This window comes from Andrena cerasifolii, chromosome 15 (genome assembly GCF_050908995.1).
Source record: "Andrena cerasifolii isolate SP2316 chromosome 15, iyAndCera1_principal, whole genome shotgun sequence".
Taxonomy (NCBI): domain Eukaryota; kingdom Metazoa; phylum Arthropoda; class Insecta; order Hymenoptera; family Andrenidae; genus Andrena; species Andrena cerasifolii.
The window spans coordinates 7,521,252-7,534,835 of record NC_135132.1 but is presented as its reverse complement, the minus strand read 5'-3'; the positions used below and the strand labels follow the sequence as shown (position 1 = coordinate 7,534,835).

Below are 13,584 nucleotides of genomic sequence, written 5' to 3'. Positions count from 1 at the left end.
TCTCTCCTGAGCGCGTGGCCGGGGAAATTTCAAGCTGCGGCCAACGCTTTTGCGCTGCACCCGCGGATGGTTTTTCGGAATACTTTCTAGCGAGCTCCTCGGACTTTTCGCCTAGGTGTTTGCGTAATTCCTTCGATTCTATTCCGTTTTTTCCCGGTGTTTTTCTAAAACAGGCGAGATACCATCTGACATTCTCCTTTCAGCGGCCTATCGATCTCATAGATCGTCCGGGGTTCGGGCACAAGGGAAGGCTAACGCGGATCTACGATTTCTGTTTCAGACGGCGAAGAACTCGACTTCCGGGAGTAGCGGCTACTACGTCGGCGGGAGCAGCACCCTGCCGAGGGGAGGGCAGCTGATGAGGGCGTACAGCCCGGCGGCCTCATCCGTGGTCGGCGGACCGACCGCGACACCCACGCAGCCCAAGCCTCTCGCCACCCCAGGTACACTAGCATCCGCGACAAACCGGCGTTCTCCGCGGTGTGAAATTCGCGAGCACGCGAGGCGGGACGGGTTCGAGAATCTTTCAGCCTCGCGCCACACGCTCCCTACACGCCCACGCTTCTCCACGCTGGCTCCCTCGCAGACTCGTGCACCGATACGCAATCGGCCGTAGTTCTCGTCCAGATGACGGGAAATCGTTAGAGGAATGAAGCTTCGCGTGCCTCTTGGTACCTACTCGCGCGCCTACTCGCGGTTCGAACGAAATACAACAGTCTCATCTAGAGACCGAAAATAAGGTGACCATTCCACCCTGAAATTCGGGGATAGTATCCGGAACATGATTTGTACCCCCTATTTTGAATTTAAGGTAATCGATTCAGATCATTTGCTGCAACGACAAAAATAAAAATTTACAGTTTTTGAGTTATTAGTATAGAAAAAGCGATTGTTGTGTAACGAAACTTTTGAACCTGCTTCCCCAAAAGTCGTGAATTTTGAGTTGTGTCGTTGTTGCAGCAAATGAGCGATTTGACCCCGATTCTGGAGTTCTTCTTTAAAGTTGCAAAATAATAATAAGAATTATTTTTGTGCTAGTAGACAGTTCGAAAATAATAAGATAAACAAATATACAGAAAACAATAAGAACAGAAATATAAGAAAACAAGAAGGAGAAGAATAATAGAGTTAGAGAATATATAGTATGTGTAAAAGTAGAAGTAGAAGCAGAAAAGTAGAAATAATCAATATGAAACTGAAGCCACGAACTTGCTGATAAAGTTCTGAAATTTTAGAAGTGTAAAATTTTAAAACTCTAAAATATTATGAAAATAATTCTAAAATTCTGAAATTCTGAAATTCTGAAATTCTGAAATCCAGAAATCCTGAAAATCTGAAGTTCTGAAATTCTGAAATTCTGAAATCCTGAAATCCCGAAATTTTGATATTTTGATATTTTGATATTTTGATATTTTGATATTTTGAAATTCTGAAATTCTGAAATTCTGAAATTCTGAAATTCTGAAATTCTGAAATTCTGAAATTCTGAAATTCTGAAATTCTGAAATTCTGAAATTCTGAAATTCTGAAATTCTGAAATTCTGAAATTCTGAAATTCTGAAATTCTGAAATTCTGAAATTCTGAAATTCTGAAATTCTGAAATTCTGAAATTCTGAAATTCTGAAATTCTGAAATTCTGAAATTCTGAAATTCTGAAATTCTGAAATTCTGAAATTCTGAAATTCTGAAATTCTGAAATTCTGAAATTCTGAAATTCTGAAATTCTGAAATTCTGAAATTCTGAAATTCTGAAATTCTGAAATTCTGAAATTCTGAAATTCTGAAATTCTGAAAGTCTGAAATTCTGAAATTCTGAAGTCCTGAAGTCCTGAAGTCCTGAAGTCCTGAAGTCCTGAAGTCCTGAAGTTCTGAAGTTCTGAAATTCTGAAATTCTAAAGTAAAAAATATCTCGTGTCCCCGAACCCTCAACCAAAAAATGGTCACCTTATTCTGGGATCAACATATGTACACTGCCGCGCAAAAGTATTAGGACACAAAATATGATACTTTTCACTGTGTTTATAGTAAAATTTTATTCGTTAGGGTTGTGGGGTCAGGAAACCACATAAAAGTTGGTAAGATGACTGCTCAGTTCCTACAGGCCTCTTCCACAAATTCACGACATTTTTCATAATTATCCCATAGAGAATAGTCGTCCTAATACTTATACAAGTCAGTGTATGTATACACAGGGGGGTGGGTCAAGGCGCATGGTAACTCCTCGCGCGAAAGTGCATAGAAGATGGGGCAGATCTCTCCTAGTTTCATTCTCATCCTGTATCGCAGAACGCAGTGGCGCACTCGTTCGAGGCTTGTACCGCTACTGAATGGTCCCAGCTTCATGCTACTAGGCCGCAAGCACGATTCCCCAAAAGCATCATCGCCGCGCTCGATCCTCTCCTCTCTTATACGCCGTCCGTCCGTTCGATCGTCGATCACAAGGGGGGTGGGTGGACTCGAGACGCGGTCGCCGGGTGACCCGTCTCGCGTCTTTGCTACGGCGCGATGGGGGAGGAGTGCACGGCCGCGGGGCAACGCGCGGACATGGAATTCCATCGGAAACAGAGACACGTGGGCGGTTCGTTTCGGCTGGTGCACCCCCCGCCGCGCGAATTAGCAAAGTACTAAATCAGGGAGGAACGCGTCGCGCAGCGGAACAGCTGGGTACATTGGTTTCTGTTTGGTTTTTCCGGATGGTTGGATAGGTGGTGGCGGGGTGCCGCCGGCCAAGCCGCTTCGCAGCTACCAGTGTGGTAAGAGTCCCCTTGGAAGCCTCGGGGGCTCGGCTCGCTTCTCTAGAGACAGCTCGGTCTCCCTCTATAGTATAGCAGGTCAGTAGTATCCTTAAACACCCCTCGGAAAGCTCGTCCACCCGGTCTCTCATTCGCTCGGTCCTCCCCCACCGTTAATCTTTGATCGCGACAGGCCTGACTCCCCGATCTATCGACCCCGGTCGCCGTTCCCTCGGGTCCTACCCAACATTTCGACACCTCGGGGGCCTTTGAAACTCTTGGAACGAACGGTTCGTTACCCCCAGCACGGAGAATCCTAGCGGGACTCCGCGTACAGCGAGCTGATCCGACTGCGACCGCTCCAGCACCCACGCACGGCTCCCGCCTAGACTAATATTCACGAAGTATCGTAGAAATGTTTGCGGAACGCGCGGAGTGGGCCGCGCTTGTGTGTCGAAGCAGGCGAAATCAAATGAGGCAACTGTACCACGGCGCGTTCGGGGGCTGAGCGAAAAGGAAGCTGGTCGATTTTCATTGCACCTCGCCGGGACACCGCGGTCGCTCGGCTAGGCGAGCTAACGGAGGCGGTTTGGTCGAGACTGAATTGGCATCGGCCACTTCCTCGGCTGGCAGAGAGAAGCTTTCCCGCGGAGATGTTCCCGACGCTCGGTCGAACGGGACGCGCGACCCCTTCGAAGACTGAAAGTATCTTGCGGCGTCCACGTTACCTTACACGCGTGAGAGATGTAGGGATGAACCCTTAGCGGAAAATTAAAAAAATTATGAAACTTTGGGGATGTGTAGTAGATTGCGCTATTTTTTTTTTGCTGCCTAAATTCACCCTGAGGGGGTGAAATTGACTTAACTCGCGAATTGTAAAAGATAGAAAAAAGGTTTTCGGACAAAAATTACTTGTTTTAATTATTAGGACTATTATTTGGTAGGAAATTTATCTTATAGCTCGCGAGTAGTGTTCCTTCTCGAGAAATTTTATAATTGCTTGTTTCTTATTTCTCGAGAAAATTAAGTGTAGGAAAAATATTATAAATCTCGTTTATTTTCGTAAATGAATGTATTACTAGTTAATCGCGAACGTATAAACACATCTACAATTTATAATGCATCTTATTAATAATATTAGAACCTATATGAATTCCAATAGAAAATCACAGTACAGAAGATTCGATATTATTAACTGCTGAAGGTGGTCTTAAATTCTTACTTAAGAATTTAGAAAAATTGTATACTGAATTAAGTACCCAAGTGAGTTTCTTGTGGCTATTAAAGAAGAAATATTGAAAAGAGGAGATAAGACTATTGTACCCCGTATAAAATGTTTGCATGATCCAGAATTTCTTCCAAAAGGGTCAACACGCATTTTTTTTATTTAACAGCCAAGATATAGATATTTATAAAACGTCAAAATATAACAGTAACAGATTTTGCCTAAAAAATTAGATTCGCTAACGCTACACTAGCCGCATTGTGCTATTTAAAAATAAATTTTAAAACCAAAAAGTAACGTTTCGCTTTGTACAAATTTTGTACTAAATAAACAAAATTAACCAATTATATTTAATATCTATTTTTTCATTTACACAAGTTTTGTATAAATTAGGCAGGAATAATCATTTAGTTAAAGTTTTCTTGTGTTCTTGATAAATATTATCAACATTATTCCAAATATATAATTTTTGCAATATTTTTTTCTCATTCCCGAGAAACAAAAAATATCGACAAATCCGGAACACTACTCGCGAGTTGTAACGCAAATAGCCGGATTCTTCAGGGTCCAATTTCACCCCATTAGAGTGAATTTGGAAGACAAAAAAGAAACCGCGTGATTTTCATAAATTTCATAATTTTCTGAATTTGCGGCTCGGGGCTCTCCCAACTAGAGCATAGCCCGTCGACCCCGGTGTCGCGTCGGCTCCCACCGTCGCCTCAGGCTTCGCAGAAAACTCTGACGCATACGAAGCACGCCCGCGGAGAGGCGCGTCCCGTCCTCCCGGCCCCACGTGCATCAGAAGCTTTGAACCCCGAATTTTAGGCGGCTTTCTCACCAGCTTCGTTCCACTAACTTGCGTGCGTTCCCGCAGATCGGCTGCACGGGGAGAGCGGCTACATGAGCAGTCCGGAGCGAGGCGGAGGCGTCGGGTCCGGCACAGGAAGATACCCGCCAGGACCGTACAGCGCCGGGAGCAGCTACGAGGAGTCGTACTACTCGCAGTTCTCCGGGACCGTGACGCCAGTGATCGACGAGGAGGCCAGGTAACCGGCGTTCCACGATCACTATCCACCCTCGCAAGTGTCTACGCGCCCGAACCCTCCCCCCGAATCTCGACGACGGCCCAGCGGCCTCGCGGCGAGTCTTTGGCTTCACGCTTCAACGAACCCGGGTCCCGGCGATTATCCTCGTCGATGGAGACCATCGACGCTCCGCTACCGCGAAAGGGAGCGCGTTTAATCGTTCGGGCCGGCGGGTCGGTTTAAAGAGATCGAGGGGTGCGGTGGGAGGGGCACGAAGATAATTCGAAAGTGCCGCTAACAGCGGGCAATCGCTCCGCGAGGTATTTAAAAAAAAAAAGAAAAAACCTATTAGAAACGCGAAGAAACGAGCGCTGCTTTCTTTCTCTCCTCTCGAACGATCGAACGCGCCGTTTACGTAAGCGGAATAGAGCCCGCGGGAGAGGGGGGGGGGGGGGAGGAAAGATCAGCGCGAGGGAATAAAAGTGTAGCGCCAGACTCGCTGACGCGTCTCTCCGTGGATGGCTGATAGCGCGGATGCGTATGTCTCTGTTGTGGGTGGTGCAGCGATACGGAGCTGGTGGACGAATCGTACAGCCTGTACGGTGTGAAACCGCCAGGTCGTCCGCCGTCCGGTCCTCCGCGGTCCCCGTTCCCTCCAGGGGCACCGCCTCTGGCCCCCGGTGGTCAGAACTACGACGCCACTCGGTACTGAGCCTGCCCCTTGTCTTGCCTTGCCTTCTCGTCGGTAGGGCGCGGGGCCCCGGTCCCGCCCGACGGGGCCCGGCGTCTGCACGCGAACCGTTGCCTTTGCTTTAGATACCCAGAATGCGCTTGCGAATGCGTCGTGTACGTAGATGACGCGGCTACCGTTCACGGAGGAGGATCAAGCGCTTCGTTAACGAAAGAGAAACTTCGGAATCGGTCATACGTGGGTAGTCTAAAACAGTGGTTCTCAAAGCGAGCGCTGCCACCCTCTTGGGGTGTTCAAATTGTCTAGGGGGGCATTAGGGATTAAGGCAGTGATTCCACACCGTGGAGGTTTGCATGGTTTTCATTTTTTTTTTTAAATATTATTGGGTTTTTAATGTGTTTTCCTTGCCTTATTCGAGTTATGTTATCTGAAGCGGAGGGGGTTGCAGGTTATTTGAATATTATAGGAGGGAATCGCGACTCAAAGAAGGTTGGGAATCACTGGATTAAGTGGGCGAGTAGGATTTTAATAACACGAGGTTGCACGCGATTACCCAGCGCGGTCCATTAAGTCTGCAAAACTGTAAACGTTAGGAGATAACTGCGTGGAGAGAATTAAATGGCATATCCTGTGTATAGCAGGGACCGGTTGGAATCATTTTATACAGACATCGTAACTGTTATAAGACGAACTTTAAAAGTTGTGGTATAAGAGTTAATATCTTTAATTAAATGATTTTGGTTACGAATAGCCATTATTATCAGTGACCCTAATTTAATTTTTCTGGTTGCACTCGATCATTGTCAATTATTCTTGTTAATATTATTGATAATTAGTATTCTTGACAGCATGGAAAAAAAATACAAAACTTATATATTTTATAATATTAATTAGAATAATTGACAATGCTCGAATGTAACCAGAAAAAATTCGTCGTCGATAATGGTTACTGGTAGCCAAAAAAAAATTGAATCGTTCAAAATGGTTTGTTATAATCAGAACAATTAAAAATTAGTATTCTTTAATCGTGCCATTTTTTTTCAGAAATTTCTTTGAGGTTTAACGACAACTGACTTCCATTTAAATAAAAATTAATTTTTACTCCAAGACTTTTTTCCAAAAAAATTTTAAAATCACTGTTATTTTGGGTCCCTGAAGATTAGAACTAAGAGGGTGGTCTGAAGAATTTTGAGAAACACTGGTCCAAAGCAAACGTTCCAAACCCCGAAAATCCTGATCTCAATGAAGCTTCGTGGGAATATAGAGCACCTAGGAGCATCCAAGGGGTAATTCTTCTTCCTGCCGAGATCTACTCTGCAGTGGTGAAATCAGCCCTCAAAGCTCGAAGTTATCGGTTTGTTTCATTTTTCTAACACACCTAAATTCGTCTTTCTTTCGGTGGTGCGATCGAGCATAGAAAACTGAAGAACTCTTAGACTCTCGTTGTGCACCTGAGCGTTACAAAGTTACAGTAAAGAAACAAGTATGCTCTACATTCGCGCGAAGTGTCATTGGAATCCGAAGAGGATCCTTGTGAGATAGCGGCTAGCTATCCCCCGCGGTTTCGAGTCCATCGATTCCATTGACCCAGAGGAAGCTCTTAACCCTCGCGTCTCCGTTCTCGGCCGCTCGGAAAGATCCAACTCTCCCTGGAACGAGCGCCGCACGTTGAATGCATGGTGTGGTATGCGTCGAGGCATGCACGGAGGTAGGCTGCGTTCTAAACGGACACTCAGAATTCTGGGGGACCGCGCAACGAGTCCCAGCCGATCGAAAAAGGGCCGCTAGTTTCGCTCGGTAGATTCGTGGAGACTTGTGCAGCGCGGCTGGTCGCCGCGGGCTGCGGCTGAAGGAGAGGAGGGCACTCGCTCGCTAAACTGCCTTCTTCAAAGCAAGTGCTCGCAAAATCTGCAATCTAATTCCTTCTGTATTAGCTGTCTAAGTGGATTCTGTGTTTGGTACCTCGCGTAACACCGTCCAGGTGTTACACCGTGATTTGGAGTTGCTTTGTGCCATTTTTTCCAGACGTTCCTGCATAGCTTAGGAAGGATTTCAATTTTTGTTTCGCAAACTTGTGCCGAGACATTTTGACGCAGGTGCAATTGCGTTTAATTAGAACTGTGGGAGTATAGAAATACTTTATTAGAGGCGAAATACAATTGAAATAAGTATTTTGCAAGAGATCTAGTTTTCCAAGACACTGTCTTCTTGAAAGCTGTTTTGGATGCGCAACCTTTACTAAAATCGCTCCTTTCGCATATTAAATTTCGTCGTGCCTTTCTGGCCACGTGAAAGTTATTGGACGTCGCACGAAAGCAATCGTAATTAAATACCCTCCTCAAAATAAATTCAGGGATCCACCCCTAGGAACCCGAAACTAGGGAGCAAGTTCAAATGGTCATAACTCCGGCAAAAATGGTCGCATCGATATCTTCAAAATATCGTCTGAAAGTGTGGAATCTCTACTTTCAGATTCACCTGCATTGCTTTTAGGCAAAGTTATAGAGATGTAAAGAGTACTTCGTCGATTCTGAAATTTTTTCTTCAATTTCAACATGTTCCATGGGGCGAATGAAATTTTTTACACAGGTTACATTTATACCAGTCGAAAGCGACTACTTTTTCTATGTAAAAACAGTGATCAGAGATTGTAGTGAGATTTTTTGCCCCAGTTATTCAACTTCGAAGCAAAAACGGTTCTTTTCACTTTAATTGCTCCTAGCAATTATAACCATTTGAAATTGCCCCGATTTCTCGGGTTGCTACAGGTGGTCCCTTAATTATTTCGAGGAGTGTATAACATCGACAATACTGGCCTGTTTATTACTAAACAGTGTATAAACAAGAACAGCTGTCCAAGTGTCCGAAAAGATTGAATAAACTTGCAGAAGGTATGCCACTAGAATGCAGCACAAATAGGACCTTCAGTCTCTCCTACCCAATACCTTTGAGCATTAGCGTATGTCCAATAGACCTGCAGGGGCATTCAAAAGCACCATTCGCGCAAAGTGACCCCAGATGACGGTGCATCTACGAAAAAAAAAGTCACACAGCTTGTTCAGCATGTCACTTTCACTTCGCTGAAGAGCATCTCTGTCTCGCCAGCTTTCGCGAGAAGGGCGTCTAGACGTCTCCTTTATCAAACCTACTGATAGAACCGGTTCATTGACAGAGCGGTAAAGCCTTTCCTTCGGCAGCGGGTCGCGCGAAAGGTCGCTGGAATGTGGCATGCCGATTAGCAGCCGTAGAGAGAATGCACATGGAGCGCTTCTGTGTTGTCCGGGGCGCGACGTCTACGTAGCCGGTAGCGTCGCGACTTTATCCGGGATAGACGTTGCACGCGCGCCCACTTTGTGATCGTTTGTTATCCATCATCCGTCCCTTAGCGTACAGTATATATGCGTGCATCCTGTGGAACGCTTCACCGTGTCGTCGTTTAGCTCTCGATTAGACACTAGAGTCTGTTTAAGCGAGCCACCCCGGCGAGGGCTACTAATTACTGCTTCCCCGTTCGTTGCCCTAGGATAAGGGTAGAGCACATGGAGAGGCAGCTGGCCAACCTGACTGGACTGGTGCAGAAGGCTCTGACGCACGCGCCCCACACGAGCCCATCGCCGCGAGATTATTTGCAGGTCCCTGCGGGTCGCGACCCCTACGCGAGAGGTCCAGGTACGTTCCCTCTTCGACTCTCTGGCGTCTGTTTCCTCGTCAGACGCGCTCTCCTCCGTCTCTCTCTCAATCTCTCTCTCTCTTTCTCTCTCTTTCTCTCTTCACTCAGCGAAAGGAACTCTGCCCCTTGGTTTCCACCGCGTACATACGTTTTCTTTGCCGCCCCCGAAACCCATCTTCTGTTCTCTGTCTCTTGAGTTCCCGCCACCGTCCCGACAAAGAGTTCGGGATCTACGATCGCCATTCCTTTCGACTCGATTCACCGCGAACCCGCACTCACCGGTTGGACCGCAACGTCGAGGTTAAGGACGCCGAAACTAACCTCAAAGTCAAATAGGCACGCCCACTTTTTCGCGTATAACTCCTAAACCACAAGAGGCAGAGAGAAATGTCTCAAACAGAACTTTAATAGCACACTAAGCTCCGCAAACTTGCGTTAACAAAATTTCGAAAAAAGTTTTTTTCGGTCAGCTTATTTTTTTTTAAAACACTTTTCAAAATTTTGTTAACGCAAGCTTGCAGCGCTTGTTGTACCATTAAACTTTTGTTAGAAACATTTCTTTCTGTCTCTTATACTTTAAGAGTTATACGCGAAAAAGTGGGTGTGGAAATTCGACTTTGAGGTTAGTTTTCATACCCTTAAAGAGCGAGTTGGCGCGAATAAAGCACATCGTTGTTCTTGCCCGGAGTCGCTCTATAAACCCACAAAACTGCGGTCCAATCGGTGAGGCAAGGGTTCGTGATGTTCCCTTTTTGATACGCGTCAGCTCTGGCAACGCCGACGAGACTTTTATTCTGCGACGCTTTACCGCCTGGTCCCACCAATCACCACCAACCGCCCGCGCGAGTGTTCGTCTCACCGCCCCACCCCCCCTGGCTTTCATTTCGTTCATGATGTCTGTACTGCGCCGGCCACGTTCCCCGCGACTATCATTGCCGCCGCGACTCTTCTGCTGTCCCTTCTTTCTATTTCTGTATTCTAGATTACGTACGTTTTAGACGGTCGGTTGTGTCGATGGGAGCAACAGACAGCCACCGATGGCTGCCTATGTGCGCCTCGGTTAGATGTAAACATACGTTTTGTGCCGTGGGCTTATGCGGTAGCAGCGGTACGACGTTCAGAACACGGCTGGCCGAGCCGCGAATCTCGGTGGCCGTCGTTGCCGCCGCCGGTACATAACCGAAACCGGGCGGAGCACCGGGACCGCAGCGTTGCCGGAAAATGGGCTCCTGCAAACTATTCGTACCCAGTTCCCGGCAACGCTGCCAGGACGGGAGATGCGCGTACCGTTGCTACGTGTCGTAACACGGTTTGAAATCTCCTGAAACCCTGCTGTACAACTGCTTTGTTATTCCGACTGACGCGCACACCAGGCGCCGGGGACGAGTTCGACAAACATTCTAGCTCCAGCTCTGCCTCATTGCCAGGTGTGTCTCTTCATCTTCTTCTATCTTCTACTCTCCTTCGGATCACTGTAACCTGTAACACTCTGCATACATACGTAGTTACATATAGTTACATATACATTACATTACGTCGTATCTATGTATCAATATATATATATATCTATATAGTGCTATATACGCTTGTACGTTGAAGCTACTGTGAAACGTTTTACAAATAGCCGCCGTACGTTTTACCACTGTGATTAAAACGGTTCTCCTTTGTAAAATTCAAGTGTCTCAACCTGCCGTTACAGATGACTCGTACTTAAGGACTGACGTAAAGCCACCAAAGTTAGGCAAAGGTGCGCCACCACAAAAGTATACACGTATTTCGTTATCGCGTAACACCAAGCGCATCACTGCCGCCTACTGCATCGATATTTTATTACATTGTGATTGTCGCAGCACCCGCACGCACCATTCTATCACCGTTGCCCCCCACCCGCCTTGCCTACTTTCTCCTACGCTTCTTTCGTTTCTGCATCGACCTGCACCAGCGCATTACGCGTGTCTTCTAACAGCACTTGCCGCTGGCACCCCGTTACCATCTGTCGGTAAATCGGTATCGGTGCGCCTCGCTTACAGCGTCTCCCGCGCGAGCCACCTGTCCTGCTCCAGTTTCTTTTTCTCGCCCAGCACCGCCAACCGTGCCTCTATTGTTTACGCAGATATTTTACGATCGCGAATCGCACTTCAGCTTGGTACACGCCCCCACCCCTGATCGCGCCTCGACACTTTAGCGCACCGTTTCAGTTTCACACTTTTGTCGCGCGCACGCTCTACTTGCTTTAAGGCGAGGGCCCACGGCGCGCGCTCGGCGAGCCTGGTAAGCTCGGCAGATCCGGCAGGTTCGAGCGGTTCACGTGTACCTCGAGCGCGGCGCGGAGCTCGCCGAAACGCGCGCCGTGGGAGCGCGCCTTTACTAACGCCCCTGGCACCAGACCACGAAATATACGTTTTTCATCGACGTCTATTCCAGACAAGTCGGTGTCGTTCGAAAAGTCAGTGTCCTTCAGTGACGAGCCGCCAGACATGAACTCTCCTAAACAGCATTCCCCACAGCACGCAGGTAACGGTTTCCGCACATTGCTCTAAGCACCTACATTAACGCTCAAATGCATTTCATCGCTTGCTACAGGCACGTTCGAGGAGCAGAGAATTATAACAATCGTGCTGTTATATTTTGTTATTGTAACTGTGGCTTTCGAGCTGCAATTCGATTGGTATTGGTATATACTATACTAGCTTTACTTACTACTCGGCTTCGTCCGAGATTCTGATTTTATAAAGAAAATTTTTTTTAGTTTTTTTTGTGAAAATAGTCACATTCATCTGGATTAGTCACAGTTGAAGAGCCCATTTCCATTTTTTTCTAACTTTTACAACCCTTTTTTTTAATTTCGGGGCCCTAAGGTGGTTGTCTCTTTCGCCTAAATGTTAAAACGACACTGATATGTATATCAAATAAGGAAAATGAGTGGTTTGATGAAGACAAGCAGTAATCGGCAATGGTAACTTTTACTCTATTTCCCCCTATCAAACGTACACGTAGCAAGTGATCAGATACTTTCGAGCGGTAGTGTATATCGATATCATGTACCATAACACTTTGAGTGGCGCAAGATTTTCACTCAGTTTCACAAAGAGCGGAAACACGCGGGCGCCACTCGAATTGATAAGCCTGCCCGAGGAGACGATGGAGCGGGCCGATCCTCCCACGATCTTGCCTGCCCTTTTGGAAATTATTGCGCTCGACCTGGTGGATCCCTAATTTTAATTGCCCGGTGCCTCGTTACCGAGCAGTCGAATTACCTTAATTCCTACTTTCCCGTTGCATGGCTCGCCGGTAACGGTTACTTAATCGATTGGCAGCGATTTTGCAAACGATCCGGCGGCTCCATCGTCCCTCGAGCGTATCGCGCCAAAAGGATAGACCGCATTTGAGGCCTAACGAGCGATAAAAGCCCGACGGAGTGGTTAATACTAACGCAATAATCTCTAACGACTTCTCGTGCAATGCCTTCCACGACTAGCGGACACAAAACCAACGAAACCAGCGATCAAATCCTCCACGTTGCCGAGGATGTCTTCGCAAGGTAAAGCTGCCCCGAGTATTTACACATGTTCGTGTTTGTCGACCCTGAATCCCCGTCCTTCTGTACGTGTTTCGTTCGATTTTTCGCCTCCCCCATCCAGGTGCATACGGTGTCTCATTTCTGTTCATCCCCGAAGCTCGTACGTGCGCCTATATACGGTCACAGGGAGCTGCGTTCGAGCCGAGGTAAGCGTGTGCACGTCACAAGATCGGTACGCGAGTCTGACGAAGTCCCCGGCTCGACCGCAGGTCGCGTGACCGTCGCTGGAGATTTCTCTGGGACAGAGGGTAACTCGCAGTAGGTAAAGGAACGCGCGAGTGCTGCTCGCCTTTCTTCCCGCCTCGACTTCCATCGTCGAGGCAATAAAAACGCGACTACTCCGCTGACAGCGAAATTACACGACCCTCACCGTCATCCCCGCCCTCCTCGCCCTTTGATCGTGCGAAAGGCGTCGCATTTAACGAGTGACAAGTGGCGTCAGCCGTCGAATTCGATCGTTGTCCACGATTCGCTCGAGGACACGCGGCTTTGCGTACCGAATTGTCCCCCCAGGTTCCTCCTTTACCCCCTCCACGATACCCCAAGGAGGCGAGAATGAAAGAACAATCGAGTCGTGGACGATTTTCGCACGGATTAACGGGCGGAAGTCCCATCCTGTATTTATGTGTGCGTGTATGATTCGGAGGGGGATCGTCCGTG

The 13,584-nt window shown here is 47.3% G+C and overlaps 1 protein-coding gene across 4 annotated transcripts in view; it reads left to right on the top strand.

Moving 5' to 3' along the window:
• Window positions 1-13,584, top strand: part of LOC143376878 (uncharacterized) — a 92,242-nt gene that overhangs the window by 67,736 nt on the left and 10,922 nt on the right. For 2 of the 4 annotated variants that reach the window (XM_076827636.1, XM_076827639.1), the window contains exons 9-17: window positions 281-443; window positions 2,707-2,832; window positions 4,833-5,004; window positions 5,548-5,688; window positions 9,198-9,343; window positions 10,718-10,771; window positions 11,023-11,091; window positions 11,769-11,858; window positions 12,823-12,885. In XM_076827636.1, the coding sequence (XP_076683751.1) occupies window positions 281-443; window positions 2,707-2,832; window positions 4,833-5,004; window positions 5,548-5,688; window positions 9,198-9,343; window positions 10,718-10,771; window positions 11,023-11,091; window positions 11,769-11,858; window positions 12,823-12,885 (1,024 nt within the window). The remainder of the gene's footprint in view (window positions 1-280; window positions 444-2,706; window positions 2,833-4,832; window positions 5,005-5,547; window positions 5,689-9,197; window positions 9,344-10,717; window positions 10,772-11,022; window positions 11,092-11,768; window positions 11,859-12,822; window positions 12,886-13,584) is intronic. The other 2 variants (XM_076827637.1, XM_076827638.1) reach the window with 2 other exon arrangements.